The sequence below is a fragment of the Lonchura striata genome, chromosome 14 (genome assembly GCF_046129695.1).
Source record: "Lonchura striata isolate bLonStr1 chromosome 14, bLonStr1.mat, whole genome shotgun sequence".
In the NCBI taxonomy this organism is placed as follows: Eukaryota; Metazoa; Chordata; class Aves; order Passeriformes; family Estrildidae; genus Lonchura; species Lonchura striata.
The window spans coordinates 5,147,974-5,163,459 of NC_134616.1; the positions used below are offsets into that span (position 1 = coordinate 5,147,974).

The 15,486-nt window shown below is 49.2% G+C and overlaps 1 protein-coding gene across 1 annotated transcript; it reads right to left on the minus strand.

Moving 5' to 3' along the window:
- Nucleotides 1–6,974: 6,974 nt before the first annotated feature.
- Nucleotides 6,975–13,317, minus strand: LOC110474352 (putative P2Y purinoceptor 10). The gene is made up of 2 exons (XM_021537717.3): nucleotides 13,125–13,317; nucleotides 6,975–8,045 (listed from the first exon to the last, which is right to left on the minus strand). The coding sequence occupies exon 2, from the start codon at nucleotides 8,041–8,043 to the stop codon at nucleotides 7,021–7,023; it is 1,023 nt and encodes a 340-aa protein (XP_021393392.1). The 5' UTR covers nucleotides 8,044–8,045; nucleotides 13,125–13,317; the 3' UTR covers nucleotides 6,975–7,020.
- Nucleotides 13,318–15,486: the final 2,169 nt, after the last annotated feature.

Below are 15,486 nucleotides of genomic sequence, written 5' to 3' on the forward strand. Positions count from 1 at the left end.
ATTTTTATTGTTTTCCAGTTCTCCCTTTGCCCCATGCCCCTCCAGCTTCCTCCTGCCTTGCTGGTGGTGTCAGGACAGAGATGCTCCTGTGGGCTCTGTCTGGAGTTTTATTCAGTGCCTTTATAAATCTTCTATAAAATATTCCTGCCGTTCTTTGATTACTTTCCCATTTCATCCACACTTGGATTTAAACACGGGCAGGAGCAGGGAGTGGGGTTTTTTTTGGCAAAGCTGAGTTTTAATCAGCTGAAATTCCACAAGGGAGCACAGTAGCCCGGGAGTCAGAGCACTGACTGTGGATGCAGCCCCGCCATTCATTAAACATCAAATAACTGCAATTATTTAGGAGGCAAGGCAGCTCTTAGAGCACCCGGGGCTGATTTTTGGAGTGTTCCTGGAGGCGAATGTCAGCGCTGGAAACCGCCCGGCCCCTGTGAATCAGCCCGGGCCCCACCCAGCCCCACACCACCGGGGTGTTCCTGCATTTGCTGCTCCCGATCCATTGGCAAATTCATCCTCATCTTTTCCATGGGCTGCTTGGACAACCCAGGCTAAAGCTGAACTCCAGGCATGGCTGGGGAGAGCCCTCCGAGCTGGGGGATGGGGGCAGAGCTGCCTCCCTTCAGGGCTGGGGATGCTGGAGGGAAAAGGAGGCTTGGGGGAAAAAAATTTAAAAATTAATAAATCCACTTATGGCTTGAAATGAGGTCCTGGTTTAAGTAGTGGAGTTTTCTGGCACTGGGGTTTGTAAGCAACGATTTTGTTTGTTTAATCTAGGCACTAATAGGAAATGCGTAAATAGAGCTGGTCGCTGATGGCAGCCTCTGTCAGTACGGACGAAATTGAGGTTTTTTTGGCTAAAGCAGCCTCTCCCCATGTCCTCTCCCACACCACAGCCTGCCCCAGGCACTGACTCTCCTCACCCACCCTCGGAGATGAATTTGTGGGCACAGCAGAAGCGGCTGAGGATGTTGCACCAGCTCCTGCCCGATACCATCTCTTTTAGAACTACAAAGGAGCGACGAAGTTGCTAAAAGCGCGCAGGTTTCAGTCTGCTGAAGCAAAGAGCAGAACCGCCACTCACCTTGCTGCGCTGCCCATGCTGCGGGGGGCTCATAGCCGTGCTAGGGAGCAGGAGCAGCCAGCCTCCTGCTTTTCCTCCCCGCTGCTTCCCTCGGCAATCCCAGCGCCTCCTCGCTCAACTTCCACATGTTCTGGGAGCGCTGGAATGCTTGCCGGCATCTGCAGCCCGGTCCGGTGGCCGCAGAGCAGGAAATCCTGTATTTTCTTTCTCTTCTGCACACCAAACGTGTGCAGTTAATGACGTTCAAGCCGCTCGGGAAAGGCGATGACGTCGTTTGGTGCCCTGGCTTGGAGAGCGAGGATTTCTGTCCCCGCTGGGCACAGGGGCGGTGGGAGGGGATGGAGCCCTTCCCTCCGGCTGCTCCTGCTCACTTTGCCCGGGGAGAGCTGTAAAATACAGAAGCAACCTCCCAATAAGTGCTCGCTGAAGGAAAACCGAGCGCTCTGCCAGTGTAAGTTACTGGAAGGGAGTAATTTTCCCTCATTTTCTTGGAAGCTTGGTTAGCCTCAGACTATCAAGGCTGGAGGACGGTTTGGACTTTATTCCTGACATAATGTGATGGTTTAAGGTGGAGATTTCCCCAAAACACTGTTGTTAAAAAAAAACCCATAACATGCATAATTCCCAATCTTTTTCTTTAATTCCTTTAATTCCCTTCTGATACATGTGCACATATAAAGAGTTTTTAGCTGTTTTTCTGCCTGCTGACCAGGACTTCCTTTCTGCATGGCTGAAGAAGTGGTGCAACTTCATGGTGTAACTTCTTCTGAGCTGCCTCTTTTCCAGCTGAGCAGTTTTACCTGATATCCAGGGTCACAGCTCACAGCCCAGGGCTTGTACAGATAATTTGGCTGTTGGCTACTTTGCCTTCCTGAAGGTAACATAAAAATAGAAATATCCTTACCCTATGTTTTGTAAATGGTTCTGTGACCTCACAAAATTAACCGGAACAGAACTGTGGAAGAGAAATTAAAGGAGGAAGATAATATAAACTTGTTACCAGCTCAGGGGCTGGGGTCAGGAGTGCACCAGAGCTCTGCCACCTATTCAGCTGCCAAGTCTCCTTGTGCCAAGAAATCTCAGAATCTGAGAGTGATTTGGATTGGGGACCTTAAAGACTCTGATTCCAGCACGCCTGCAACGGGCAGGGACACCTCCCACTATCCCAAATTTTTCCAAGCCCTGTCCAGCCTTGAACACTTCCAGGGATGGGGCAGCTCAAGCTTCTCAGGGCACCCTAAACCCCCATGGTTCTCATCTCAGAGGATTTGGGAGATGCAAGAGCTGTTTGTCATTCCCGGTTTCTTCCTGTGCATCTCTTGCAGCAGCTGGTGCTGATCCTGGGAAGAAGGAGCAGTGCTCGTGTGTTTGTGGAGCATTCAGAGAGCACAGAAGGCAGGCTGGCACAGTGCCCCGTCCCTCTCCAGGGGGCAGAGGTTAATCCCAAAGTGAAGAGGCTGTTTTATCAGGATATCCTGCCTGGGACATCCTATTTCTGTGTCTGCAGCAGCATATCCAGCCATCCCCGAGCCCTATTTTTAGGTGTTTGTTTCCAGCTGTGCTGCTGGGGAGGGAGAGATCAGTGGGTGTCAGAGCCAAGCGAGGGCTCTGTAACCAAGCTAAGCCATTCCTCTGCTCCTTGGCTTTTTGGAGAACTTTTGCAGAAGATCACAATACCTGGCCATGAAAAGCTGAGGGATTGACAAAACTCAGTCCTCATCCTTCCACACACACAGATCAACCTCTCCATTCTTCTTTCAACTTGAGCAGGTTTTTGTTTAGCATTTCTGTTTCTCTGGCTCATCCCCAACACTAACGTGCCTTTCACACTTGGCAACGTTCTGCTCTCAAAGGCAGAAGACACAAAGGACTTTTAAAATAACTTTTAGAATAACTATGAGACTTTATCTGAGGCCTCCAGATAAATGTCTCTTCTCCTGCAGCCTGGTATCCTGTGGGCAGGGGGCCAAATGCAGATGATCAGCATCTCTCAAGCGCTCAGCATTGAGAATATCTGACAGGATGCACCTGAAGGATGTATGAAAAGCAGGGGGAGGAGGAGGTTTGTTCACACAAAGCAGCTTCACCCTTGTGCAGGGAGCTGAGCAGGGCTGGGTGAGCCCCCAGCTCATTGTCCCTCTCGCTGCCACACAGAGTTCTCTGCAGGGACAGCAGTCTGGGGAGATCTAATTTATTATACAGCAAATAATTGTCAATGCCTCCCTTACTTTTTGGGCTAAGCCTTTGTCCAATCCAGAAACCCAGCATTTTTGATTAAAAAGTACCAGTCATCCCCAAAATGTTTTAAGTGCAATGAAGTGGTTTCATGTTTCTGAACTGCAGAGTTGTTATCCTGCATTTCCAGCATATTTTGTTTTTTCTCTGGGCAGAGAGCTGGTAATTTTATTTAAGGGAAGCAAGAGGTACTGCAAGATTCTGCAGCTCAGAACCTGAAGCTGCAGAAAGGCTTTAAATCCTCAGGAGTTTTTTCCCATATATGCTTGTTCTCATACACGGGAGGGCCCTTCCAAGCAGGATGGGAGGTACCAGACATTTGCTCCTGGTTAGGATGGGGTGGCTCTGCAGAGAAAATTTGCTTTTGCTAAAAGGTGAATGGCTCACGTTCTAGAGGAAATGTGTTTGCCCAGGGCTGTGCCTTGGGGATGGGCCAGTGCAGGTGGCTTGGAGACCTCACCACCTCTCCATCCTGAGCAGTTCCCTTCAGGGTGAGATGCTCCAACCCCAGGAGCCCTTCAGATCCACCTTTCACACCCATGTGGAGCTGCACCAAACCTCTTGATTTGGTTCAAGTCTGCCTTTCTGCGGCATGTCTGTTAAAACAGCTTTTGTGTGTCTGCCCAAGAAGGAGGAAAAGTCTTTTTCTACTTGTGAGTCTGAGCAGCAGGACCAGCACAAGAGATAATCCAGGAGCAACATCATGAAATTATATTTCCTCTTGTCAAAATAATAAACATGTTTTTTGGTCACAGGAAATGGGGTGAATTACAGGAACCTGAGCCAGGCTTGTTGTGCCTCTGACTGTGTGAGGCAAAGCAGCCCCTGCAGCCCAGATCCTGGGTCAGATCCAGCACCAGGCAGCTGGAATACTCTCCTCCTCACTGGAATGCCTGCTTTCTTCTCTTGAGATGCACACCGAGGTTTTGGAGGCCTGATGAAAGGGTTTGGATATCATGCATGGGTTTGTGGAGGCCAAATGGATCGTCTTGGACTTTGCTCTGCTCTGAGCTGCTGCTCTCTAGGCTGGCCCATCCTGACTGACTTTCCCTGGTGGTTTAAACCCATCTGGCAGCTGAACCCCACAGAGGTGGCTTAGCTCCACCCCAGCCAAAACCAGGGCACTTTCCCCCACACCAGAAGAGACTTTCAGTCAGAGTTATCTGATCCCCTGCACACCACAAGGTTGAAAGGGTTGAACGTGTGGCTTTTCCTCACAGGCTGGGGCTGCAGTATGGAACAGGAGCATTTTGGGGAACCTAAGGGAGTTCAGAGGGTGAATGAGGCAGGAATATGTGGGGAACTCACATGCCTGGGGATGCCATCATGGAGATGGAGAATGTCATCCCAGATGGAGACACCAAATCCTTGCTAAGGTTATAGGCAGGAGAGCCACTGTCACTCCTGGACACTCAGCAGCTGGAGCAGGTATTTCCATGCCTCGTCCATCTCCCACTACCTAGGACACCTTCCCATCCTCAAAATACTTCTAAATCTAATAGAAGTGTGGTAGATTCAAAAATTAAATAAATAACCACTATCCAGAGTGAAAACAAGCAACAAATCTGTTTAATAATAATAATAATAATAGAAGTTGTGTTCCTTTGCTGAACCCTGATCCCAGAGGAGCTGATCCCACACATTTTTCCAGGTACCAGTGATAACTACAAAACTCAACTGATGTTTGCAAAACAGCCTTTATTTTTTTTTTTTTTTTTTTGAGTTTTTGAGTTTTTTTTTTGAGTTTGAGCATCAGTTCCCAAGAACTGATGCTCAAAAAACCCACAGAAGGAGCTACAGAGTTCCCGTAAGTGCCCTCGGTTTGTTTTCACAAGCTGATCAAGGGAGAAGGGTGCGAAAAGTGAAGGGACAGGAAACAGCTCCCAGTCACATGGAGGCTGTGCAAGGTCTATAAAAATCCTCAAAACAAGCACTGAAATTGAACTCTCCTTCTCTGACAACTTTATACAGAGTGTAGCTTATGAGAGACTGCTGAACTGACAATTGAATTGTGTGAGGTCAGCTCTGCCTGTGAGCATCCACCCCTTTGGAAGGGGGATCCTTGCAGTGTGTAAACGTTTCTTGTGTCAGTGACATCAGAGAGAACATTTCCATCACCCCCAGTGCAACCTACTCAGCTCAAAATCATCTTCTCACACCTAGGAGGAGAGCTATGACAGCTTATTTTGTTTAATCAGTGTTGCTGCCTTTTAGAGGGAAATGGTTGTTTAAACCCTGATTCTTGACTTTTCCTCTTTTCTTTTTTTTTTTTTTTTTTTTTTTTTTTGTAAAACAGAGAAGTGGGAAAACACAATATAAGGAAATATTTGGCTGAGCTACATCTTAATTAAATGAAATTGAGTGGTTGGGGTTAAAATACACATAGCAAGTGTTACTGGTATTTCTTCTGGTTTTGTAGCAACTGTTGCAATACTGTACAAATTGTTCACATTCTTTTGAAAATATACTGATTTCCAAAGGCAATAAATTGGTGATTGTTTAGCCAAATCCATCCCCAGGTATCATGAGATACCCTTGAGGTTACAGAGTGGGTGGACTCGGCTGAAGAGCTGTAACTAATTAAAAATAAGGGGTAAATTAATCCTTCCTTGTTGCTGCTTTGCATAGCTATCTAAAAATGTAAACATTAGGATCATGACTGGACCTGGTGGAAAAAAAAAATCACAATAGTTTAGGAACTTAACTTTTTCTCTATCAGTGAAATCACCTTGGCAACGATTCCTCTCTTTTTTAAAAGATGCATCAACTGAACAGGTTGAGCTGAGCTTTTTTGGGGCAGATTCATCTTAGGTACCTCTGGACCACACACAGAAGGGAGTGAGAACCTGAGTGGTACCACCAGCACCATCAAACCCACCTGCACTGACCCCAGGACCACCATGGTCCTGCCCCAAGGGGTCCAAAGGCAAAAGCCCCCTGCCCAGGTCCACCTTGCCAGCTTGGAGGGAAGAAAGTCACCTGGAGCAAGGGAAGGTGCCACTCTCTGGATGTTTGAGGAGAATTTGTCTTGCAGAGCGTCTTGCACCAGCTGCAGGTGCAAGTTCTGGGATGTGTCAGCAATTGGGAGCAAACAGAGGTGGGTGAGGAGGGAAAGGAGGAGCAGAGCAGGAAGGTGAGTGTGGAAAGGGAGAGCAGAGGTCACTGGTGACCAGTGGGATGCACCAAACCCAGAAGCACATGGAAACCACCTGCACACCTTCACCTGTCCACAGCCCCCACTATAGAAACAACAATGTCCTTTGGTTGCTACTGGCCAGTTTCAGGTTCTTGTGTGGTTTTCCCTGAGAAGTTCCTTCAGCAGATGTCAGTGTATGAATGTGGGATTGTCTCTGGCTTGATCATAGAGCCTGCAACTGGGAAAATAGAAGAAAAGCCTGGGATTTTTCCACCATTTCCCACAAAAGTTTTCTTACTCCCTCCTGTGTATTTTCTAGTCCACTCAGGTCAGGTGGAGGTGGCACAGGGAGGGGGACAGTCACATCAATTGGGCCACTCACCAGATTCCAACACACCAGTCTTAGACAAGGTTTTATCTTCTGTATACTGAAAAAATTCCACTGCCACAAAACTCCCATGGACAAAACTCCAGGATCTTCCTCAATGGAGTTGGCAATGGAGTATCCCAGGCCAGTCTCAGATTTCACATGAAACACCTTCGTTTCTTCCAAGTGGCTTTCTTGTCATCCCTTCATCGACGAGGCGCTCTCTTTGCTCATGAGCCGGCTCCGGATGGCCATGCTGCTGTGCCTGGAAATCTGCTCCTGGAACTCGGAAGTCATGAAGAAATAGATGATGGGATCCAAGCAGCAGTCAAAGCTGGCGAGGCTCAGGCAGAAGGGCTGGGTGTAGAGTGTGATGGTGCTCAGCAAGCAGTTGGTGATGACATTCTCCTTCACCAACATGTAGAAGAAGAAGTTGATGTGGTAGGGTGCAAAACACACACAGAACACAATGGCACACATGGAAACCATCCTGAGGGCCTTCCTCCTCTCCCCGCTGTTTTCCTCTGGGATATGGAAGCCCCGGATGGAGTCTCTTGTTTTCCACGTGCAGAATAAGATGATGACGAGCGGGCCCACGAAGCCCAGGAGCTCGGCGGTGCCGGTCATCAGCACCGTGCCCACCTTGCTGTCGATCGGCTTCACCTGCAGGTCGGCAAAGCAGCTGGTGGTGTTGGCACCCAGCCCGTGGCTCCTCATGATGGGGAAGGGCACGCAGAGGGCCCCCACCACGAGCCAGACCAGGGCGCTGATGGCCACGTCGTAGCGGCGCTTCCAGCCCTTGGCGCGGAAGGGGTGGTACAGGAAGAAGTACCGCTGGATGCTGATGCAGGTGAGGAAGCAGATGCTGGCGTACATGTTGAGGTACTTCAGGTAGAAGCAGAGCAAGCACAGGACATCCCCAAAGGGCCAGGTGTGGTTGATGTAGTAGTAGATGCGCAGGGGCAGTGAGAGGACGTGGGCCAGGTCGGCCACGGCCAGGTTGATCATGAAGATGACGGCTTTGCTCTTCCTGCTGAGGAAGCGGCACAGGACCCACAGGGCAGCGCTGTTGGCCAGGAGCCCCGGGATGAAGATGAGGGTGTAGGTGGTGGCGTAGAGGCTGCTCTTGAAGTTGATGTCCTGATGGGAGCAGCTCTGGTTGCTCTGGCTCATGACTGGGTTGCTGGAAGAGGCTGTGGTAGTGTGGGGTGGGTGGGTCATTCCTGCGGAGACAAAAACAGGATGTGAAGGCAAAGGCTCTGCAAGAGCTGTCAGTGCTCACATCTGCATCTCCCATTTGGCTGTTGTTGTCTGCATGAAACATCCTGGAATCGTGTTCAGAGCTGCCCTGTCAGAGGTCCCACTGTTCCCTCAGGCGTGGGAGACCATTCCTGGTGTATCAGTCCCAGGGGCACAAGTGAAGCTGTGCCACACTGATCACGGGGCAGCAGGAGAAGCTGCCCATCCTTCGGCCATCTCCTCAAGATCTCCTGTGGTTTGGTCTCTGGGAGCAAGGCAGGAATACATAGATGAAAGTGGGCATATCCCAGCGTCCATCATGGTCACAGCCCGGCGCTCAGAGTGTGGGTGCCAAGCACTGAAGAATGGAATGATTTGGTTTGAAAGGACCTTAAAACCCATCCAGTGCCAGCCCCTGCCATGGGCAGGGACACCTTCCACTGTCCCAGGCTGCTCCAAGCCCCATCCAACCTGGCTTTGGACACTTTCAGGGATATGTTGGGCTGTGTTGGACATTATGTGGGGTACAGGCCTCTGAGCCCCTCATGGACCCACTTTGTCTGGCATTACAGGCACAGACCACATGCAAAAGGGTAGCAGGGAGTGGACTTGGAAAATGTGACTGTTGTGAACACAACCAGTGCTCCTGAAGTGCTCTGTTAATGCATTTAAGCTGATGGAACACACAGAGACCTGGTCACACCACCAACTTCTATTCTCATCACCATGGCAGCCTCAGTCTGACTCTTTTTTCCATCAGATAATTTTACTTTTTAGCTGCTGCCAATTTCTGCCTCTCAGCCATCAGCAAAATGCCACGTGTTGAACTGTTGGGCCACTTTCGCCAGCTTTTGTAACTGGGATCAGTAAGTTTGGTCACTCGTCCTCAGCAAGGCAACACAGGCAGGACTTGGGGTTTATTGGGGGTTTCCTCACAGGGTTATAATTCTCATTACAGTGATTCCCTCTCATGTTGAATACAATGGTTAAAGCTGAAGATCAGCTTCATGTGGCACTGCAGACACTGATTCACTCCTCTGACTCATTTCCTGCAACGGGCATTTGCCAGAAAAACTGTCTCTGTAGGTAGAAATTAGTAACTCTTACTCTGTTACTGAAGTTTTTTCCTTCGTGTTACCAAAAGACTTGAGTTTAGAGCTCTCAGTGCCACAGAGCACAAATTGCTGGGTTTTCAGCCTCTGAATCATTGTGGTGCTTACATCTGACAGCTCATCCAGACTTCTGTCCAGGCTGCCATGGCAGGGTTGGGATTCAGTCCCCAAAATGCCCAGACATGGCGAGGTCCCACATGGGACACGGCCAACGAGCAGAGCCTTGTAACCCCAAAGAGATTCTTGCTTTTCTTTCTCAGCTTCTCTCTCACATTCCCACAGCCTTCAAAAGGAAAATCTGTGTTTATCTCCTGCAGCAGACTCATCTTCAGCAGCTCCAGCTGCTCCGAGCACCAGGGAAGCTCTGCCTTGGGGAAGGTCTCTGGCTCGTGCCCTTCCTTCCCCAAGATGTTGGATCCCAGGCCCTCAGAGCTGCTTTTATCCCTCCAGATCCTTCCCAATCCCCTCCCCACACTCAGCTCTGGGACAGGATGTGCTGCTCCGTGTTCCCCATCACAGGACACCACAGCCCTGCTCCTGCCACGAGGCCAAAACAGGTCCATGAGGAGGGAAGAGGCTCCAAGTGTGACAGAAATGTAGAAAATTCATCTGGCTTGTGGATTTATCTCCCCTGAGAAGCACAATGGAGGCCTCCTGCTCCTCCTGCTCTCCACCTGGGAGTCAGGACAGGGAGTGAAGAGGGACTGGAGCTGAGCATGGGGTTGTTCCTCCCCTCAGAGTGGGGGATGTGGGCTAAATCCCATTTCCTGGGACAGCTGTGAATTTCTGCTGCTTGGGAGGTTTCATCCCTTTCCAGCTGTTGTCTAGCTGGCCATGGCTTTATCTCTGGTAAAAGCACACCCTCTGCACCTTCTGTCCCTTCAGGTCACCTCTCCCCTTGCCAATAAACCCTTTTCCAAGTCCTCACATGCCTGGTTTCCTTGGATATCAAAGTTGGAAGGTCTGGCCTGACAGACACAGCTGGTGGGAGACCATTAAAACCACACAGGATTAGGTACAACTGCAAAATGTTATATTTTAAAGACACTTTTATAATTAATTATGGAATTAAATGCTGGCCAGTGTGTGCTTGCTCTTCAGCCCCACGAGTTACAGCAGCCAAGGTATTTAAATACAGCTAGGCCTTGTTTAGTCCCTTCCAACCCAGAATATTCTGTGATTCTGTGACTTAGCTCTCATGTGACACTAAGGACAATGGGGTGATGGGGTGAAGGTCTGCTGACTCAAACTGGGCTCAGACCAGAGGCTTCAGGGCAAACTGCTGTGTCCAGCATGTGTGCCTGGACCACGAGGGTGATGCTGAGGGCACACACTCCATCCCAGAGCTCAGCTTGGCTTCCTGGTGGGACAAACCCTGCCCAGGCAGGAGCCCGAGGCCTTGGGGGAGCCCAGAGCATGGAGAGCTTCCCCTTCATCCATCACCTTCATCTGCTAATTGTCCACAAGGTGTCAGAATTCATCCAAATTCCATTTCTTGGCTCTCTCTAAACTGTTTTTTCTCACCCCAAGTGTTGTCTGAGTGGCAGCAGTGGGAGCTCTCATGAGTCCACCTTGCCATCATTTAGGAGGATCCCAAACTGAAAACATCCAGTGCTGCTGAATAACTGATATGAGGGGAAAGAATTGTTCCCAGGAGTGGGCCTGGTTGCTGGTATCTTTTCTGATGCTCTATAAAGGTCTTTTCCAATTTAAATGATTCTATGGTTCAATTTTCAGGTAGAAGAATCCTGAAAAGCCACACTTTGGTGGAGATCATGGAGCTGTGGTGAACCTTGGAGCCAGGAGGTTATAAAACCTATCCTGCAGGTGATGTCCCAGCCCCACCATCCCAGGAGATCTAATTCAGAGGAGGTGGATGCCCTGGAGTCAGAAAATCCCTCTCTGCATCAGGGAGCTCAGGGTCTGAGCAGGGTGTCCTGGCTGGCAGTGCACACAATTAATACATTACCACAATTAATATGCACGAGGTGGTGTCTGCTGGCTCATCAGCAGGGCCTTTCTGAGGATTAAGAATTTCACTACAAAACCATAAAAACATAACAAGATTAAGCCTTCTTTTTAATCAAAATGCACCCAGACACGCACAGTGCACTACAAAATTTCTGCATTTCTGCCTTTCCCCTCATTTTGGCTCAGACTGAGACTTAATCCCACACCAACCCCTTCTCTTCCTACTTGTGCACAAAAGCAGATGCTTGAGATACCGTTGAGGGTCCTAAAATTACTTGTCCAAAGTCCTTCACTGCATGGTGGGTGTGCAACAGGGGCTGAAGAAAATTGAAATCACCAGTAGATTTCAGCAGTGCTCATTGACATCTTACAGAGAGAGGTGGCTCCCACTGCAACATTGCTTTCAGAATATGAATTAAAAAAAAAAAAAAACCAGTGTCAAATAAACACACTGAGATCCAACCACTATTTTTTATATATTTTGTGAGATTCTGCATCCCTGATGCTGTTGCAATAAGGATGTAAGAAGAGAGCATGTTACTACTGGAAACTAAGCATAGCATTCCTAGGCAAAATGTGTTCATCTGGATAGGCTGAGAAGCTCAGGGATGTCATTCCAGAGCCCTGGATCTGTCTGAGGTGCCCATCAGAGCCAGGTTAATTGATTTGATTGGGTACAAACATCTCCATGCTCTGCCCTCAGTGCGTGGCTGTGACACCAGAGTGAAACGTCTGCGCTCCGAGTGGAACATTTTACAGTTAAAGGGGCTTTTTTTGGTTTTCTTTCACAGAAAAAAGAGCAGGTCTGTGCTGTCTGCTGTATTTTCGTTTTGCAGCACTGGTGGAGCTCCTTCCTGCAGCTGCAGCAGAGACAACAGCCCCCTCAGGGTGCTGGCTCCAGGCTGTCCCACGGATGCACTTCCCTCATGGGTGGAATTCCCATGGCTGATGATGCTGGCACTGGGGCCAAAGTCCCTGAACTTTTACTTGACACCAAAAATATACCCTTGAAAAGAACCCCACTGTCCCTGCAGAGCTCCTGCTCCAGCCTGCTGAGGAACCCCCTCCTGCAGATCCCAACATCCTGGCTCACCTTCTCTGAGATTCCCTCTTGATCCACGTGCAGAAATCTTGGATTCAGGGGCCACCCACTCTAAATCCTGTCTGTGACCATCCCATGGGCTGTTTGCTGGGCTCCCAGCAGAGCTGAGCTGCTGGTGCAAGTGAAGGCAAAGCCAGCAGAAAAGCACCTTTTACAAAGTACAGCTGGAAACCTGCAGACCATGAAGTCAAGTTCAAAGCCTTCAGCCCATGAAGTCAAGTTCAAAGCCTTCAGCCCATGAAGTTAAATTTAAAATCTTTAGCCCATGAAATCAAGTTTTAAACCAGAGCACTGACTACAGCATGAATTAGGAATTAAAACCACCTCAGAATTCTCATTAGCAAATGCAAGTCCAAGCAATCCTGCTATTTTTGTCATCTTGTGTCCCCTCACTATTATCAGTTTCCTCCTGTTGCTGCTCACTCACAGAGCCTTAGATGGCACAAAGATGGGCAGCACATGGATTTGATTTTACGGCAGTATAAATCCCCCTTGGAAAAAACAGATTTGTGTTTTACCCTTACTGTCAAGTATGACTTTAAAATAAACTATATTCCCAGAGGAATCAGGCAAGAGACAGAAATGATCCCTATGAACGACGCTGCAGAACAGTTGGACACCACTAAACCCACACCTGACATTTGTTTTTTGCAGGCGCAGCAGCCGCTGTTTGAACTCCTCCATGTGTTCACCCAGAGCATTGGCACACGAGGAGAGCAGCAGCTGCAGCTGCTGCTGCAGGGCTCCAAGGGGCACAAAACTCCTCCTGGCAAGAGCCACCCCCTAAGGAAAAGCCCGAGGGAAGAAAGGGAGGTTTCTGCAGGAAGCAGCACGAGAGCGGTTCTAGATCCCAAGGAGAGGGTTTCAAGCAGCCTTACCTTGGCGGGCAGAGCCGTGCTCAGCGCAGCCGAGTGCTCAGGAGGAAGTGGAATGTCCCCTGCACCACTGTTTACACCAGCGAGGGGACCTGGGTGACATCAGGAGGTGCCACAAAAGGTGCTGCTTTTGCTGGTGCTTGGCTGTGGCTCCAACCCTGCTCCCAGCCCTGCAGCTCAGTCCTGGTCAGGTGTCCCCACAAAGACCCCAAAATGGGGTTATGTGCCTTTGTCCCAGGTGTTTTCTGTCCTGTGGCTCTGCTGGGCTGGCTGGGCACCCACTGGGAAGATTCCAAGTGGAGCTGGGTGCAGAGCACCCCTTCCTCCCCTCCAATTCTTCCTCCCCTCCAATTCTTCCTCCTCTCCAACTCTTCCTCCCCTCCAATTCTTCCTCCCCTCCAATTCTTCCTCCTCTCCAATTCTTCCTTCTCTCTAAGCCCAGCTCTGAGCAGACCATGGAAACGCTTCTGAGCTTTCTGCCCGCTCCTGCCTGGCAGCTCAGCCCTGCTGTCCCCTCCTGCTCCTCAGGACCTGATGGGTGCTCTGCTCCAGCTCAGTCCTCCTGCAGATGAGGTCTGACTTCCCAATGGCTTTTTTTAGCACAGTGTGAGCTTTGCCTGACATTTCTCCTGAACTAAATAAGTCCCCAGCTCGGTTTACACTCGCTGGATCTCCCTGCCAAGGGTGGCACTTCTGACATTGCTTCAAGGAATGGGCACAGATCCAACCTCACCTTATCCCAGGGGATGAATACACAGCTGGAGCTACAGCTTTACCCCTTTGGAGGATCTCACCGTTTGGATTTTCAGAAAGCCACCAGGAATCTGCCCTGTTTCGCCTCTCTGGGATCTGCCTCTCAGCACTCAACTGTCACCAGTTGAAATCTGTCTGCTCTGCTGTGGTCTGAGTGTGTGAAATCAAACATCACAGCAGCTCCTACCTGCCATGGGGACAATGCAAGAGTTGACGTCTGACAGCTCAGAAACCTCAGAAACCCAGAACCGATGGCTCATTCAGGTAATTCCACACGAGCACCCCCTAAAGTGCAGTGCTGCTCTTTCCAGACGGTCTCGCTTCCATCACTTGTCAAAGGAGGTTGGTAGAAGCTGGGAGCTTGCCAGGTGTTTATTTTAAAATTATTTATATGGACCTTGTGAAAAGCAATAGTGCGGTTTTGGCCGGTGCTGCAGTGTTTATCAGCACATCCTGTTTAGCTGATTTTTTTTTTTTTCCTCAGCAATGGAAACATATTTGTTGGAATTTACCCAATCACAAACTTGGCTTTCACATAAAATCACCGCACTCTGCAGCCTGGCAAGCTGAGAATTTGGGAACAGCAATTCCCTGACTGACCCCACCAGCATCTGTGGAAAACAAACATTCAGAGAATCACAGAATCGTGGCATGGTTTGGAAGGGAAAGGAGTTTAAAGCTTATCTTGTTCTGCCCCCTGCCATGGACAGGGACAACTTCCACTGTCCCAGGTTGCTCCAAGCCCTGTCCAGCCTGGCCTTGGGCACTTCCAGGGATCCAGGGCAGCCACAGCTTCCCTGGGCACCTGTGCCAGGGCACCACCACCCTCATTATCAGCTCTTCTGCAGATGCTCTTCTCTGCATGAATCTCCATCTAGGACAGGCTCGACTCATCTGAGCAAAAGCCACAGTCCTTGTGAGAAAAGGAGAGGGAAAAGATGCAGCTGCTGTTCCTGCCTTTCCCCATGGCCATAAATTGCTCTGGTTTGGGGCAGGTTGTTACATGAGACCTTTAGAACCACGTAGGAAATTTAAAAATGCAAGTCATTGCACCTGCAGAAGATACCGCTGAATTTCTTCTTCCTTAAATAAGTACAGTTGCAGAGGATCTGAACCCTGTTTACTGGGGTGGTTTATCAGTTATCCTGCAGACAAGGGCTCAGGAAGTGGTTTTTTCTGCTGATAAACCAGAACTGCCTGGAGATTTTGCAGACAGTTATGCTGGGCCCGATGGAATTTCCCTACAGAGCTCTTTGCCCTCATTCTGAAGGTAAAACTTTGGTTTGTGCAGCATAAAGACTCTTCCTCCTCTTGGTTATGGCTTCCAAGAAATATTCATTACCATAATTACCTGGATTAGAGGGAGTTTGGATCCTGCAAGGCCACCTGGACTTCAGTGCCATCATTATGTGACAGATAATTGAGCAATCACATGGTTTTAACCCAAAAAAATAGCTCCAGCTTTGACTGCTGTTAAGGAGTTGGGTTTGTTGTGCAATGATCCCAAATAGAAAGAAGTTTCCATGCTTCTGTTTCCTTTCCAGTTTTTTCCCCAAATCCAAAATTAAGTGGCTGCTTTGTGGCTTTTTTGTGGTTTAGTCCATAGAACTGT

Coding starts and splice junctions, on each gene's coding strand:
- LOC110474352 (XM_021537717.3), bottom strand. CDS start 8,043: ATGACCCACCCACCCCACACTACCACAGCCTCTTCCAGCAACCCAGTC.